The 18,120-nt window shown below is 39.0% G+C and overlaps 1 protein-coding gene across 4 annotated transcripts in view; it reads right to left on the reverse strand.

Annotated features, from left to right (window-relative positions):
• RALYL (RALY RNA binding protein like) overlaps positions 1–18,120 on the reverse strand; it is an 804,654-nt gene that overhangs the window by 120,860 nt on the left and 665,674 nt on the right. For all 4 annotated transcript variants that reach the window (XM_088471539.1, XM_088471537.1, XM_088471540.1 and 1 more), the window contains exon 4: positions 16,685–16,760. In XM_088471539.1, the coding sequence (XP_088327665.1) occupies positions 16,685–16,760 (76 nt within the window). The remainder of the gene's footprint in view (positions 1–16,684; positions 16,761–18,120) is intronic.

An 18,120-nucleotide genomic window follows, 5' to 3' on the forward strand; every position in this document is an offset into this window, starting at 1 on the left:
ACGCACCCCCTGCTGGCTACAAAACATCTATCTGAAACACGTCCCATCTCCATCTCAATATTACGAGTGAGCGTGGTAGTTGGTTTATATGGCCACAACACTCCCGTATGATGGTTGGTTGCTGCCCAGTTACCACCCTCTGCACATCTCCCCATTTATGGAACTGTTTACACAACCCTATCAGATTCTCCTCAACCTTTAAATGGTCCCTCAAAGTCTAATTTCTAAAAAGAAGCCTGTCCCCATTGGTAGAACTACTGGGTCTCCAGGGATGTGGCCAATATGGGGCCCAACAAGGGAGACGGGTCCAGCAAAGTAGAGTTGCCCTCACTAGGCTCCCACCATAGACGCAGAAGAACAGAGTGGGGACCTTTTCTGAGAATGGTCAGTGAAGCCCAATTACACCACACATGCACAGAATAGGGGAGGGTGTAATAGCATCTCCAAGGCCGCACCCCTAATTTGTGTCCGTGTCGACAGTGCGAATGTCGACATTTTTACTGTCAACATACTGTTTACTGGTCATATCATGCCAACATTCAGGATGTCAACATAATGACTACATACCCTAAAAAATGACAACAGCCACCTAACACTGAGGAGTTAGTTTTATGGCTTTCAATTGATGTGCATCAATCTAACTTTTTTTGTCCATCCCTCTGTGAATATCCCAGGCAGAAATAATCATCAAGTGTTCAATGGCTGTGAAGGAACCTTATGAATTCTGGACATGTCTGTGTCTGGCTTGCTGTGATTGATTGCAAATGCATTGTGCCTACATTAAACTATTCTTCCAGTCTAGCTTAGGAGCCTTTGTAAATGAGGTTTATAGTCTTGTATTCATCCTTGATGTATTATTAGCAGAAATTAGTACAGGCCTGTTATCTATGGAAAGCTGAGATTATGCAATGTCCTCTTGAAATTTAGCTTTTAATGCTGGGTGACCTTGAACAGAATATTATTTACTTTTGAGTTTTAAGACTTTGAGACTGAGCTAATTTCTTGCTACTTAAGTAAACACATACATTGGGATTAAAATCACACCTGTGTGCATGGAATGCATCATAATAATAAAGCAATGAGAAAAATATTGGTGCAGCTTAGGAAAACCATCACGTGTGTTAATTGCACCAGTGTGTGGTGCTTTAATAAGATATGGGTTTGTGGTATGTGTTTAAGAAAAGTGTAAAATAAAATGAAATAAAATAAGAACAAAATGTTCTTTATTAGATGCAGTAGAAGTTCCCATAAAATGTATTTCTGAAATTTAAGTTGTACAAACTTGTGGAATGGGTATGAAATACCGGCGACTCTTCAGTGAGACAGGAAGATAGCTACTATTTCAGGGACTCTCCATGACAATCAAGGAGAGTTGGCAAGTATGAGTTGTACTTAAAGTTAGAAAAATATTTAGGGGAATATTCAACTGGGAGCAAAGTTTAAAAAAAATTCACACAGACCTCGCTCCCAATTTTGAATTACTGCGGGTATGCATGCTCCCGATACCCATGGTATTCAGTTAAAAAATATGCACGTGGGTTTATCAGAACTGAAAACCCCACAGTCCAAATAAAAAAAGAAAAGAAAAAAAACTACTTACCTCTCCTGTGGTCTCCATGGCTCCCGGTCATCTCCCCTCCATTTTTGCACTGGGAAGGGGGCTACTGGGAGTTGAGGGGCTGCTGGGAGGCCAAGGGGCTGCTGGAAGATGTAGTTCTCCCTGCTGCCTCTGCGGGGGCTCACACACACACGGGGGTCACACACACAATCACTTACACACATTCACAATCACTTACACACACTTACCACACACACTGATGCAGAAGATCGACTCTGCTTTGGAAGGTGAGTAATTACTGACTAATTAAGCTAATTGGAAACTTTCACTTGCTTATTTAGTCATTGGGGAGGGGTGCCGCAGGGGTCAATTACCGACCATCCATCCTAAAAATATGGATTTTAGGAAAAATTGGTTGTGCCCTGGAGGTGCAAAAAAAAACTCCCATCGCACAAAAAATAAAAAGCCCCGCACCTAACTGAATAGCAAAATTCTTGCACTTGCAGGAAAAACCCAGCAGGTCCGGGATGTTTGCTACTCTCGCACCTAATTGAATACCTCCCCCATAATGGATATTTAACATACTGTAAGTGTTGCTGTCTATCGCTTCATGGCTCCTTTGTTTTTATGGTTTGCCATGGCCTGGTATGTGTGAGGTTAGATTATATAATGGAGATAGGGATGCACCTCTATAATGGACATCATTCTGAATTAATTATTTGGACAGAATGTCATAACCTTCATATGCTATAATGAGGATGTAATTTGATTTGAAATAACTATGTATATAATGTGTTATTTGTGATGATCGTGATGTCAGCTATATAGGAATATCTGTCGGTATATAATACCGAACTGTAGGATATTTCTGATGCAAACTCCTACGGCGTGCAAACTCGAACCTATCCGAGCCTGCACATCCCTAATTAAAAATAGACTTAAAATTGCTTAACTGATGCTTGCTTTTGGAAATCATTTTCTGAGGATCTTTTGTTAACTGAAGGTCTATTATATCTTCCAGAGGCACGATGGGTTCCAGGACGTAGTGCAGCACAGCTCCATGCCATGTCATTGTCAAATATTTGCACTCTACTTCACTGTGAAAATAATGGCATATATATATATATATATATATATATATACACACAGTATATATATATATATATATATATATATATATATATATATATACACAGTATATATATATATACACATATACATACACATATACAGTATACTCTCTCTCTCTCTCTCTCTCTCTCTATATATATATATATATAAATATGTATATATATATGTGTGTATATATACATATATATATATATCTTTTTTTATCACAAATGTAAATGTTCTTAGAACAATAGCTTTATACTGTATATTAAGTTAAAGTAAAGTGTTAGAATGTTCCCTGTTTAAAAGCCTGCTTATATAATCACTAGCACAGATTGAAGAATACAGCTGAAACGTTCTATTACCATAATAGAAAAGGTTGAATATGTTTGCAATGCCCTATGGAAAAGATGTATCATTGGAAGTGCTATTAAGCATATGTTCAGTTTCTAAGTCTGTTTAAATATAGTCGGTTTACCCTGAATTTGAACTTCCTATTTTTCTACGAAGTACATATAGAGCTTTCCTGCTTTAACAGTTGTATAGAACCCATATATCATTGATGATTTCAGAAGATGGTTGAAAATTGGTGATGCTGGCTGGCTAAATGCATACAATGTAAGTCATTAGCTTGGCACCATTGGATACAAAAATTCAGAGACAAGGATGGATGAATGTTACCTCACACAGCACTTTTATGGACACAGTAAGAACACTTACCACTCCGGCCAGTATTGCACCGGCAGGATTGCTCCATATAAACCTGCAAAGGTAAAAGCTCTCAAAATTTTGACAATAGGGGATGATTCTGAATCATTCACAGATGCTGTTACAGCTGCGTCTTTTTCCATAGCCAAGTCTGTGTCAAATGCTAATGCCGCGGTCAATTTAATTAATACTGAGAATGCCACTTGCAGCACCATGCAGCGGTGCAGTTCCATCTCAGTTCATCTTCAGATGTACCATCAGTGCACCATCAGACATACCACCAGTGTACCATCAGTCACCATAAGACATACCACCAGTGTACCATCAGTCACCATAAGACATACCACCAGTGCACCATCAGTTGACCATATGATGTACCATCAGATGTACCATCGAAATTTACACCAGCCCTATGGTAGGTGCAGTTTCTCAATCTGAGCATGGCCTCCTGTTTGAGCATTTGTGCATCTTCGGGTGCAGCTGCTTACAGTGACACACTCACGACACACCCACATCTGCTTAGCCACACCACTGTTACCTTCCAAGAACACTCACTGATTTCTAAAGACTGTGCGTCCAATTCAATTCTGCGTCTCTGAGCACTAACAATTGAGATGCATGCTCTGTGTGACTTGGATGCATGGCAGGCTAAAAACATCGGCCAACTGCGTATGGCATCAACACTGCCTGTGACTCAGAATCAGTAATGTCTATCACTGTATATCTTATTAGGAGATACAAAAAATTGTAATCCTAAGCATGACTCCCAAAATCTTGATTTCAGCAGGATAGCCCCGATTTCAGGAGGTTTTCCCGCCATTCTGGAATCAGGCCAATGGCCCATAGAGAATTTTGTTGGGGGTTGGGAGGTATTCCACTCAAAAGTGATGCTATTACGCAGTCACAACCCCAGTATGTCTGGTCTATGCCTCATTCCCAAGTTGGAAACCTCCTAATGTTGGGAGGCATGCATCATAACAATATATACATAATTTATCATATGCAACACACACACATAACAAATGTGTGTTCAAATCATGAGCTGTTTACCATTGTGTGTAGGTGATGGTTATTCTATAAAAAGTTTCAGAAGCTTTCTGTTTTCTAAGCAATGACAAACATTTGCATGCTGCTGAAGTGTGTGCGTGCGTGCCGATGTTTACATGCATAAAGACTGTCTGTACATAACTAATGTGCCAGTTTTCAGGGTGACATTTTTCTAAGCAAAGCTTTTATGTTACCTTAATTATGTCAAGTTTACGTGACGAGTTCTGCTGTCTGCAGCTTTGCCAAATTATGCAATTGTAAAAGACTACTAATCTGTCCCTGCTGTTATATGACTATGCAACTAAGTATTTCTAATTAGAATGATTGCCTTTAGCTAAAAAAAAAAATAACACACAACAAACTGCAAAAAAAAAATGTTCAAAGAATATATTTGTTCAAAAACAATAGACTTTATATCAATTGGAGCAAACCTTAAAGATAGATTTTTTTATTATTATTATAAATGAATCAACTGATTAATTACAAACACACGCATTACAATATTTGCCCTTTCTCTTACAATTGTAATAAAAATGGAAGGAAATTATGATATATCCTCATACTAGATCAGCTGGGAGACTTGGGCAATCCTGGGTAAAGAGAGTCACATGATAGGATGTGAGCATCATGTGATCAACTTGTAGTTACTCATAAAAACAACCTTCACTGAATATGATTCTTATCCTAATACAATAATTTGAAATTGATTGTACTGTACGTTCTTTCTAATTAGCTGTCTTAAATGTAAAGTTGGATAATTTCTATTGTACTCCATGACAGGAGGCTTTCTGTAAATGAAGAATCAGTGCAGGAGTATATCTACAGTATTTGTTTGAATTTTATAATAATAATCTGTACTATGCCATCAATCTAATTGAGGGTGTACTGTAAAATCTAATCATTTATATTGTTTATTTCTTCGGGATAGGCTGGATTTTTAACAGATTTTTAATTTAAAATTGTTTTGTTCAACTTCTTTTCTATTAGCAACAGCTACCAACTGACATTTTTGTCCAGCAAAATTCATTTTAATAGAGGACTTTATAAAACACTAATGGTAACGATTCTCAGTCCAAAACCAACACTATCAAATGGGTCAAATTAACACATTGATGCATATGATATATATACACATATATATACTGTATATATATATATATATATATATATATATATATATATATGGTTGAGTCTCCCATATCCAAATATTCAGAAATACAGAATATTCTGAAATACTTATTTTTTTTGGCTTGACTGAGATAATGAAACCTTTGATTTTTGATGGTACAATGTACACAAACTTTGTCTAAGGCACAAATTATTACAAATATTGTATTAAATTACCTTCAGGATGCGTGTATAAGGTGTATATGAAACATAACTGAATTTTATGTATGTACACAAACTTTGTTTTAGCCACAAAATTATTGAAAATATTGTATAAAATTACCTGCAGGCTGTGTGTATAAGGTGTATATAACACATAAATGCATTCTGTGTGTATATTGGGGTCCCATTCCCAAGATATTTCATTATGATATGCAAATATTCCAAAATACGGAATATTCCGTTATCCAAAATAACCCTGGTCCCAAGCTTTTTGGATATCGGAGACTCAACCTGTATATAGTAAATGTTATTGCGAAAGTTAAAATACGATTCATTGTCTACTTGCTAACTGTTTCCAAAGCTTCAATGGATCAGTTCTTCTGACCTGGTGTAATTGGATATAGGTACCATGTGACTGCTTCCAAGCCTAAGGTATGCTAGAAAAAAGATACTTGATCATCATGCCCCAAGATTTCATAGATATGGCTTTGATTAATAGCTTCCACCTTGTTCTCAATTAATTGGATTGAGCCACTTCATGGATTTTTGTAATGCATGTTGGAAAAAATGGAAATAAAATAATAAAATAAATTATGATATTCTACTGTAAAAAAACCTACTAAAGTAAGCAGGATAACTAGATACTCCATAGATGCATACAATGAGGCTCAGTAATAGGTGTATATAAGAAAGTATAGTTACATTTTTAAATGCTAAATAGAGGTTAGCAAAATTCCCATGGTTGGGTAAAGTATGTAGAATGTTTTGCATTATTGAGTCTGTAGTTTTTTTTTGTTGTTTTTTTTTTACTGAAATCACTGATAAATTTGTAATTACTGACAGCATAAATATATAGTATGTTTTAAAAATTGTCTGTGCGTGAGAAGCTTTCTACCTTTCATGCTACTGTAATGTGTGCATCACACTGTAATAGCCACCAGCTCATAGATGTGGTAACATTTGTAGAGATTTGTTGTGATATATTTTTTACAGCTTGATGTTCACTTAACCTGGTGCAAAACAACAATTTCCTGCAATATTTCCACAGTTTGATATTTCTATGGCTGCTTCCATGATTAGTGTTGAACTAGATGGGATTATTTGACAGTGCTTTGATAAATAGCTGAATGCAGCACTGCAGTTCTTAATGTAACATGAAGGGCTGTATATGTTACACCAGGAAAACTGCATATGTTATTAGACTATACTCAGTATCTACGATTGTTGCCTAGGAAATTGAGGACACAAAAAAGTCCCTGGAATTGGCAGAGGATAACTTTTGGACAGTCCTGATGCATATAAAGATAAATGTCCTTATACAGTATAGAGTCAAGGGCATATCCAGAGAAAGGATAGGGTGCAGATTTAAAGCCAAACAAACCATGTTATGATGCTAGATGGGCAAATGTAATTAATATTAATTTTTATTTATTTATATATTTTTAATACAGTTAAAGACTTTTCCTGTATTAAAAATAAAAAGTATTGCCTTTATTTGCATGTAGCACATAAATACTGGGTAGCTTTATTTTTACACAGTAATTAGAGTTGAGCTAGAATGGCTTGCCAACTTTAAATCTTTCAGCACATTTTAAATTTGCCCTCTTCTATAACCCAAAATGATGTTGCCAAGGTTCATATTGTACCGCCTAGTTGAATTTACTCCTAAAGGTAAATAAAGGCTAAAGTTTTCAATACCTGTGCATTATACTTGCTCTGAATTTCGTAGACTTCACTTGGAGTTCCAGGAGAGCAGGGCATCATCCTAGATGCCACCAATATCCCTAATAAAGTGTCAGCAAATGTGATGATTATAGTCCCGCCACCTACTGTTTGATGCTGCATATTGCGGCATTTGGTAGCAGTGGGCGGGTCCAAAATGACGTGATCACTGCACTCGCCACGTTGAGATCCCAAAAGTAGACACGTATGCTGCACATACTGCTGAGATTTTGCTAGATCTTTTACAATTAATATCCTATGGTAAGTGTATCCATTGGAATTTGTGTAGGGTATTACTAATTAGTTATTCCAAGTAAAGCCTCCATTTAAACAGTTTCCCATTTCAAATGCACATCTGTTGCTGGGAGTCTCTGCCATACAAATTTTATGAGAGGCAGCACACTTACAATCAAACACCTTTTCAGTCACAGTCTGCTGATTTTCCAATTCACAGACAGTTTAAAAATATACTTTCAGTTTGATTGCTTTTCTAATGCAGTCCCTTGTTTAAAAGCCACCTTAAGAACATTTCACACCTGTTTGAGTCGTTCAGGAGAATTAAAATGTAAAGTACTATATTCATGAATATTGAATAGACTGGGATTGCACTAGCTTTATACAAACACTATATACAGTAAAATTATATTTTTCCTAGATATTGTGACTGTACAAAGTTAGGAAACTATACGGTGTTTTTTTTATTACATTTTGATACAGTAGTTTGCAATTTTGTATCATTATGAAACATTGTACATGTCACATCCCATTATTTTTATTAGAACTGAATCATAGGGGCAGATTCCATTAGCCGCAGGATTTACCCTGTGGCTAATTGCTGCGCTGGACCTATTCAATTAGCGGGGATTCCTCACGCGCGAGTCCCTGCAGTCGGACTTTACCTCGCACCTCATGTAGGTGCGAGGTAAAATCCGTGTCAAACCGACCAAATCGGCGCGAGTCCCGATTTTACGGCCCGCGAAAAAGGCTATTTAATTGAATAGCTTTTCCCCGCGCCGCAGGAGTTTAGGCCGGCGATTAGTCGCGGGGTAAATCCCACGGCTAATTGTATCTGTCCCACAGGGGCCAAAATTCTGTAGTTCCCTACAGATCTGTAGTACAAATTAGGTAGACATAGACTATAACAGGATACATCTACAAATACAAATGGCACTTAAAAGGACAACACAATGTAATACAAAACTGGAAACATAATGCAAGTAGAAGTAAGGGTAGCAGACTACAGGTAATAAATAGATTGGGAAAGGCAGGGAAGGCAACAAGGGGATTCGGAGAAGGGGACATTTACATTTAATTAAAACTATTGCTTTTGTGATATACATTGCTGGTACATTACTCCAATTTGCTAAAATTAATTTATTGCCTTTAAGCAATCTTAGAGGCTGGTTACACAATGCAATAGTCCCGCTAATGCCCTGGACTCAATTACAGGTGTACTGAATCTAATGGGAACCAGGAAGAAATGGTGGTGGAACAATGCAATAGCTACCAGCTCATTGATGGACTGTGAATCCAGACTAAGTTAATAATTCACTGGAGTTGGCATGTCAGTGTCACCCCAGTGTCTTTATTCCTCATGCCATTGATAACGCAATTGATTACTAATTAAATTTAGGTAGAAGGCTTCAATCAAAATAAAACATAGGATTAATCGAGCTGAAAATTACTATCTGCACAGGACAAACTGGTCAATTACATACAGGGAAATATTACCCACTTTTGCATTTAGCACCCAAATATTACACAACTTTATTTTCAAGGTTGCGATTTACACTTGAGCTTGAATGCTCCTAACTGTTCATACTTTAACTTTTTCCCCTGCAGTGCAACATAGTTTATTCCAATTGTAAATTAGGCCCACTATGTTAGGATTATTACATTTACTGTCAACAATCTATGTCAGGGCATGTCCAATAATTATGCATTCACCCTCATAAATTCAGTGTCAGTGTTCACCCAACTCATACTGTGTTCTACGTGGTAGAAGTGGGCTTCCAACATCATAGAATACCTGTTGGAAACTGTCCTACACTTAGGAATTTATCAAAAGAGATCTGATAGTGGCAGCACATACAGTATATGGGACCATCCAACACAATAGGATGGTACAAATGTAGCTCCGTCATCCACTGGCTCTTGCCAAACATTGTTTCAAGTCAAGGATGAAACCTCCAATCATGTACATATAACTGAAATCCTTGTTAGGAGTTGCAGACAAAAATAAGGATTATTTATAAGTAACCAAGGGAGAAAATGCTCTTTGATTGCAGTCTGGATGCCAAGTTGATGCATTTCATCCAAAGGAATCAGACTCTTAAGAAAGTTTTTGATTTCTGGGAACAAAATGCATCAGCTTGGCACCCAGAGTACCCACTCTACATAGGCCAACAAGCACTTTAGAAGAAGAAAGTGGAACCAGTCTCTCAGGGGCGTCTTTAGAGAGGAGGGGGCCCGTGTGCATTCCCCATCCGGGGCCTCCTCCTCTCTTCCTGGCGTCCGGCAGTGGATGATGCGGCTGGCCAGCCACCGGAGCATTAGTAGACTCTGGGCACTAGAGTGTGCCCGGAGTCTACTGCGCATAAGCAAGACGCCGGAAAAATGGTAGCGATGGCCATTTTTCCGGCTTTTTGTACAGTTCTGACATCCGGCAGGGGACCTCAGAGTGGTAAGTTTAAGTAATATAAGTGCAGGGTGTGCGGTGAGGGCCCCGCACACCCTGCACCCATTATAGATACGCCCCTGCAGTCTCTGCTTTATATCATAGTGGATCCCTATGCATACCCTGCAGTTAGTATGCAGTGCGCGCTCTTCAAACCTTGTGAACAGGCCAGTGCCACACAGCAGCTGAATCTGTTTCATTAGGGAGTTATACAAGGCAAATTTTAACATTGCACAGAACTTCAAAGATTTATATGTAGGATTTGCATGCCTTCTAACATCGGAGTTCCTCAATCTTGTATGTATGTAAATTTGTCACAAGTTGAATCAGACACCTGATGAGCTGCTACTGATCACAGTTAATGAGTGTAAGGCTTCTAAAGTAGGGGTGGGCAAAAATCGGTCCCCCAGCTGTTGTAGAACTACACATCCCAGCATGCCCTTCCACAGTTTTGCAATTTGATCATGCTAAAAGTGTTGCAAGACATGCTGGGATGGGTCACTTATTGCCCACCTCTCTTCTAAAGTATTGAGATCTCATAACTCACCCTGCTATATATACCATTATTAACCTATGTGGGTGCACAAAGTACAATTACTTGAAGATATTGCTGGTGTATTTTAGTGAAATGGCCGGGGACCAGTCATATTATTCACATATTGTTGTGATTTGTATTTTTATTAGAGATGAGTGGTTCGGTTTTACTTGGCATCATATTTGCTATCTGGCACTCGTGTTTTGGATAGCCAATAAGATAAACCAAACGCATCTGACTTGAACCGAGTCAAAACCAAACCACTCATCTATAATTTTTATTTGTGTATTTGAATGCATCAATGTATTTTTAAGGGCACTATCCTAATGTATCACTCTATCAAGTACAGCAGGTTTTTAGGATTATATTGAGCACCCGGGATAGTACTTGGAATTAAGGTTCAGTCACTCTTCCATTTCAACTTTTTTTTTCGTTCATAAGATACGTACAGTAGATGCCATGTGTTATTAAGACCGAGCAGTATTTTAGGTGAAAAAAAAAAGTTTCATTGAATAAAAAATATGGTAGGAGGTTGGACTTTGGCGTACAGTATGGCTTACATTTTTGCACAAAGCTCCTCTTGTGGTTTTCTACTTTGAGGAAATCCCTTGGTATACTGCTATCTTGTACAGTCATCTTTCAATAGCAGGAAGTACAGTACATAGGTGGGTACCTTCAAATGCGGTGTGAAGATCATCATTCTTGATGCACCAATATGCCCAGTGCGATTCATAAATACGGACGAATGAATATAGAATTACAGTTTTTATTGCAATTTAAACAGAGCACATCTGGTCAAACAGCAAAATTGAATATGGCTTCAGCATTACTGAAATTAATTTTAGTGCCATTCCAATTATTGAAACTGTACAAAACAGACCACAGCTGCAAATGTGTCATTTAAGTGCTGATTCTGTCACTCACCCTTAAAACTAATCAGTTGCTTTTTAATTTCAACACTGTTACCTTCGCAGTCAGAGGCTAATCGATAGTGACATCTTAGAGCTCAAAGGCTGGGGAGCAGAAAATGTATTAGTGTTTCAGGAAACACAATAATCATGGCTTTGCATGCGGACAATCTTCACTGACGGATACTACATTTCAAGATATATCCAAGTTCTTATGTAAATTGGGCTAGTAAACAGAGGTTCTTACGATTTATAGGGGTCTAAATTCATTAATATTATTAATATAATTTGAACTCATCTATTAGCAGTTTCGGTGGTTGCATTGTTAACCTGTTATGTTAGCCATAGACATAATTTCTGTGCAGTATACACTGTTGATAAACATGAAATCACACAAAAGCTTCTATTGAAATAAACAACGTAACACAGCTGGGCTCTGGTTTGGATATAGGCTGCACTAGGATCATTCCATAGTAGGCTGGTGGTTTCCATTGTGTTATGGGGAAGATTGAGGAATTTGTTTGCATTATTTACTCTGTTTAAAAATGAATAACCTCCCAGCAGGTGGAAGGACAATGGGCAGTTGAAGACCCAGTGCCTAATTCTGGGCAGCCAGTGCTTAATGGGCCAGGACTAGACTAAAGTGGACTGGCCCTGCCCTGGCATTGCTGTGTTTCCTGTTGATTGTCCTCTACCTGAGATAAATCACCTATATGTATGTGCTTCTGCCCCCTTCATTACACCCCCTTTGAGCAGGCTAACTGTTTATGGTACTGGCCCAGAAGTCACTATACAGTGCCAGCAATCACAAGCACGGCTGGTGCACAATGCTCAGATGTTCTGAGTATTCATGTAAGACAGAGGAGTCTGCCTCCCCACAGCATTCAAGTGTCTGCAGAGCTGGTGTGTGTGTTGGAGAAAAAATTAACGTCAGGACAAATGTGGGGCTACGGAAACAAAATGGGTAGATGGAAAGTGGTAGGGATGGACTTCGATGGTTGATGTTTGCAGACCATCAATGTATTTCTTACGATGCCAGTGTTTTTACCATTTGATGGCAGCTTTCTGATGTTTGCCGCCATCGAATGGTAATGTTCTGATGGTTACTTGTTTTATTAAATGCTGAGAGCTGCGTAGTTCCTGGCTGCAGCTCTCTGCATTGGCATCACAGTACACTCAGTAACTGCCCCGGGCCTTGGCTCCACCCCATGTTTCGCAACTGATCCAACACTCAGTCCCATCCTCTGACAGCCAGCCAGCCAGCAGCCACAGGGGTATTGCGCGTGTTTTTTTATGCAAGTGCAAATCATTTGACTATTTTTTTCATCGAATACTTTTGATGTGATGGTTACTTACCATCGCATCAAAAGTTTCAATGGTGAAAGCTCAGCCATCAGTTGATAGTGGGCTTGCAATGTCCCTCCCTAGGAAGTGGGGGATGGAGCAATTGAAATAACATGAGTGCATTGTTAGCACATCTAGTCATTGCCACAAGAAAAGTGAAAGTTATTCCATCTTATCAATAGCCTAGATTTTCTGTCATTTTTTATTAATTCAACTTCTGTATAGTAATGCATCCAAAACATTTAATATGTTTATTATTGTGTGTTTTGATGTTTCTGGTATAACAAATGTAAGAGCAAATGGAGTTTAGGTCTTCCTGCTAAAGGGGAAGTATAGAGGGGCAAGGGAGAGGGACAGTAGAGGAAGAAGGGAGAGGCTTGGCAGAAGTACTAATTGGGTGGGAATAAGTTCCGCCATTTGTAGTGTAATGCAGACCAAGAGCTCAAGAAGTTGGAGGAGGCAATGCGTAATATACTAGTTATATTTTCATATAGTAGATAGGACATGTATTATTGATTGTAGTGGTTAGCATAGGGGTTCTGTATTTGTCTAGTTGTGTGCTATTTGACTTCATTTAAGATGTGCTTAAATACATTTTTGACTACTGTAAATTTTCTGGGAGCCCAAGATTGTAAAATAAACGCTTGAAGTCTTAATTATACGATGAACATGTGCCAAGTAAGGGACTCATTTGGGACAACTACATATGCAGGGGTATAACTATGGGTGGGTGTGGTGAACAGTCCACAGGTTCGCTCTGTGATGTGGTATGGGTAGGGTCTATTTGTAGTGTAGTGCAGGGTCAGTCTGGTGTAGAGTGAGCAGTGTCCCTCTCCAAATTAGGCTTAGACTACATACCGTTGTCAGCCAGTTTGTTTTCTCAGTGCACAGTGCCGGTACGTAGAAGCACCACCTGCCTGTCCCTGGAGAGTCAAACACTCTGGATCTTGTGCTCTTTGTGACAGCCACAGGATAGACTAAACAGGAGATTGTATCCAGAAGATGGATCAAACAGGGGGTGGAGTTTAGTCCCTGGAACCCACCAGACCCATTTCTCCGGTATGCCAGACGGCTATTAAAAGTAGCAGGGGGAGGAGAACAGGATATGTAGAGGTGGGGCCGGACCACAAGTAGAAGTCTGTAAATCTGCCTGCAAACAGAGGCACAGTGCTCTCTTCCCTCCGTGAATGCACAGCCGCAGACAGCTGACAAACCCTGCGGAGGGGCGGAGTCTATAATATAGCTAAAAAAAAAAATAGAAATACATGCAAGGGAAGTTGCAGGCAAGCCCCCATAGGATGTACTGCCTTGTAAATAATCCAGCCCTGGCGGGTGGCACCGATGCACGGTGCCCCTGCCTTGGCTATCATCCCTGGTATCCTAGCCAAGTGGTATATAATTATACATATGTGAGACAGGGTGTCCCTCCGACTACAGGACCACAAATGAAAGGAGTTTTTATAAATTGAACTGTCTTGTTGGACTCAGTACCAACTCCAAAAATACATATTGAACTTTTTGTCAAGTTCTCAGGGTCCGGAGTATCCTCTGTATCCATCTCCCACTGCTTCTCATGTGGACCTTTTATTGACTGATAATGTGTTAGTAATAACTGATAAAATGTTTTATTAATCATTTACAGCAGTGGTTCCCAAACTGGGTGCTGATCTGCTGGGGGAAACTTGCAGGGGTGCCAAGGGTCCAGGACCAAATTAAATAATTTTGGTCAATGTGATGGGCAAAAGCAGTGCTGGTGGCTGCCAATCATAAAATATGTGGACAAACAGTAGCTCACCCTGCCCGCCACCACATAACTGACCCTAAGGAAGACAGGTAGGCACAATGTAATTTAATATTTTGTTTCTGAATTTCCCAATAAACTTTTGGCCTAGGGGTGCTGTTAAAAAAATGCTGATACTTTTCTGTGTCGTGACTCAAGAAAGTTTGCAACCACTGCTTTACGGGATGAGTTATGTTGGCATAGCGATTCCACTGGTGAGGATTGGTAAATAGAGTCTGGCATGTCTACAGTTGGGCAGAGTTGCCTAGTTTACACATATTGAAGTAAACTGTTATTGGCCAATAAGAGTTGTGAACAAAGCCCTGACAGTTCAGAAAAGAATCTTAAAGCGGTGACAAAAAAGAGGGGTTTAATATTATGTTGAGTTCAATTCAAAAAATGTTTTGGTTCAAGGCCTGGTTCAAATGTTATACGGCAGAATCTAGCGAGTTTTCCATACATACAGACAGTATGCATCTTAGCTGCTAAATGGATGTTTTTGGGAGGTAACTGGGTAGCAACAATGCGAACACGAGCAAGAGGTGTGTTGTGGGTGTGTAGCCAGTTACTCACTATTCAGAATCACCTAATGCATTCTGGACCTCAAATTACATGAGCTGGGTGTAAGTTCCGATAATAATTAAGGGCTCCATTAACTAGCGAATGAAATACCAGCGGCAATTTTCGTTTAGTATCACTGTTACCAAAATTCCACTGGTATTTAGTAATACTTACCCCTCCGGCGAGGTCCTGCGAAATCCAGGTCCTCGGCGAGGTCCTCAGCTGGGCTGCTGGCAGCCTAACGCTGCCAGCGACGGGGCTCCAGTGTTATGCGCATGCGCAACGGTCCGTCTGCACATGTGCATGACAGGGAGACCCGGCAGTACTTGGAAGGCTTCGTTGAAGCCGGAAAGGCACCGCCGGGTCTCCATTGCCGGCAATGGGGCCTCCATCCTCTCGCCATCTAAAAGATGGGGAGAGCGATGCTGTAAAAACAGCTGTAATTAAGATTACCGCTGTTTACTAAATACAGAAAGGTGGCAACACCCCTTTAGTGAGCGCTAAAGGGGTTATATTTCGTTACTAATTGGAGCCCTAAGGCTGCTCTCATGTATGGAAGAGTATGGCACGGAGATCACATAGATGCATACGCATTAGGACATTAGCATTCTGTTCAGAAATCATTTAGATTATATGATAGATTAGATTATATTGCGTTTGCAATACAGAGGTCTTGCCCCTATATGAGTAGGTTATTTACTAAGGGAAACAAAATTCTGGATCACAAAATTGCCTTTCATTTCATTAAGTAGACTACAAATTTTCTGGCTTTAGGGTGGCAGTGTGTAATGCAGCAATACCTTTTTGCAAATGAAATTTATGAAAGTTATTTCTGACAAGTCCTATAGCAAGCACACCCTGTAGGAAGGTAACTTACAGATACTTAGGGGTAGAATTACTACAGCTTCTAAAAATGAAAACTGGTGGTGTTACTCATAGTAACCAATCAGATTTGAGCTTCTCTTTATTGCATCCTAAACAATGATAGACAGAATCTGATTAATGGCTATGGGTAATACCACTACTTTTCATATTTAGAAGCTTTAGTAAATCTATCCCTTAGAACACTAAGAAATCTACGGTATATGGGTTTTAGTTAATCAAGCCATAAATCAAATACCCATAGCATGTAATATGCATATTGTAGAGTTTTCGGGCTGAACTGTAAAAATCCCATTTAATAAAAAACAATTAAATTGTTTTACTGCATCTCTCATGGCAATTACTGTAATTGGTGTTCACACTGTATGGTGTTCAAAGTCATGTAACATAATAAACCAAATTAAAAAATAATGTATTGGAAGTAAAACACATTATTATTGCAGCATCTGCTTACCTAATAGTATTTTTAATTGTTTTACAGTAGAACAGCAGTATTTGTTTGGTGAAATTATAAAGGACATACCTGTACAAAGAGGAAATTGGTCTTTTGGTTCCCAGTTTTGGCCTATAAGGTTTTGGTTCTCCAGCCATGTTGATGTCTGTAAGAAAATTGAGAGATTTTGCTATTACATAAAGTAACACATTATATTTATAATCTTGTATTTTTTAATTTCTTTCAATAAATGCCCAAGTGGCTGATGACAGTCTCTGCTCCAAATGCATAATGAATAACCATTAGACCTAAACATTATATGAATACTTTATATAAATATAAATAACAACACGAGACATAAGTGGCATGAAAATTGCTCAGCTATTATATAAATAAAATATTACAGTGGCGGAAGAACAACGGCCAGCTAATCATTGGAGCCGCTTGACTACACACAAATTCACTATGAATAACATCTGCATGGGCCAATTGCCCTAACAACAATGGCAGAGAAGTGAGAGGTGTTTGACTCCCATACCAATAACACACACACAGGCCCTGATTCAGACCCGCTAAATAACTATTACTGGCAGTTATTTGCAAGTTTCTGCCATAACGGGCAACTAACATGCCTCAAATGATTTGTTATCTTAGTGATGTTGTTATTTTTTGCTCATAACATGTCATATTTCATGTAAGCTGTACAACTACTGTACTTACTACCAAGCATTTACATGATGCACCACTAATGCAAAGTTTACAATGTCTCTACTTGTTGATCCTTCTTTAATAAAAGCAGATTATACAAAAATAAAACATACTTAAAAATTTGAATTTTTCATTACACTTTTTTAACTGTGACAAAAAGACTAATACATTTTATGTTTTGTTTTCAAAGGCTAATATGTTAGTTTTTTTTTAATGGTTAAAAACAGCTTACTGTAGAATAAGTTATATCCCTAACTTTACTCATTAGCAATTATCCTTCCTTTCTACGATCCATGTCCCGAGAGGATCTGTAAAAATCATTCCTATAAAAGCAATTACTTTTATAGTGGACATTTGGTTTTGAGTATTTGTTTTCGTTTTGGTTATTTTTTTCACTGTATATGCATTTTTAATTTTAATGCATTCCCACCCCAGCAAAAAAAAAACTTTTTGTGGGGCAGCATAACCCAACCACCTACTCACCTCCAGTGCCTAAGATTATCCCGTTTACTCCCCTTCCCCTCTGGCATAGCCCAGCTCCCTCACTTTATTGCATAGTGTAGCGGAGCGAGGGGCAGGGGGTACTGATCATCAGTCCACCCTGCTGCAGCCGATCTCTGCAAACACGCACGCAGAGATCAGCATATTTGCGCTCGGGGGGAATGTTCCTCTCCTTGCACTTTTAGTGTAGGCACATGCGCAACAGAGTGCTGTTTGCACTGCATTCTGGGGCATGATTTTGGGAGTGATGTAGGAGGTCACTGACCATGACATCACTCCCAGGGGTCTGGAACAGGAGGAGGAGATCCAATCTGCAC

The sequence above is a fragment of the Taudactylus pleione genome, unplaced genomic scaffold, assembly GCF_031769625.1.
Source record: "Taudactylus pleione unplaced genomic scaffold, aTauple2 ptg000114l, whole genome shotgun sequence".
Classification (NCBI taxonomy): Eukaryota; Metazoa; Chordata; class Amphibia; order Anura; family Myobatrachidae; genus Taudactylus; species Taudactylus pleione.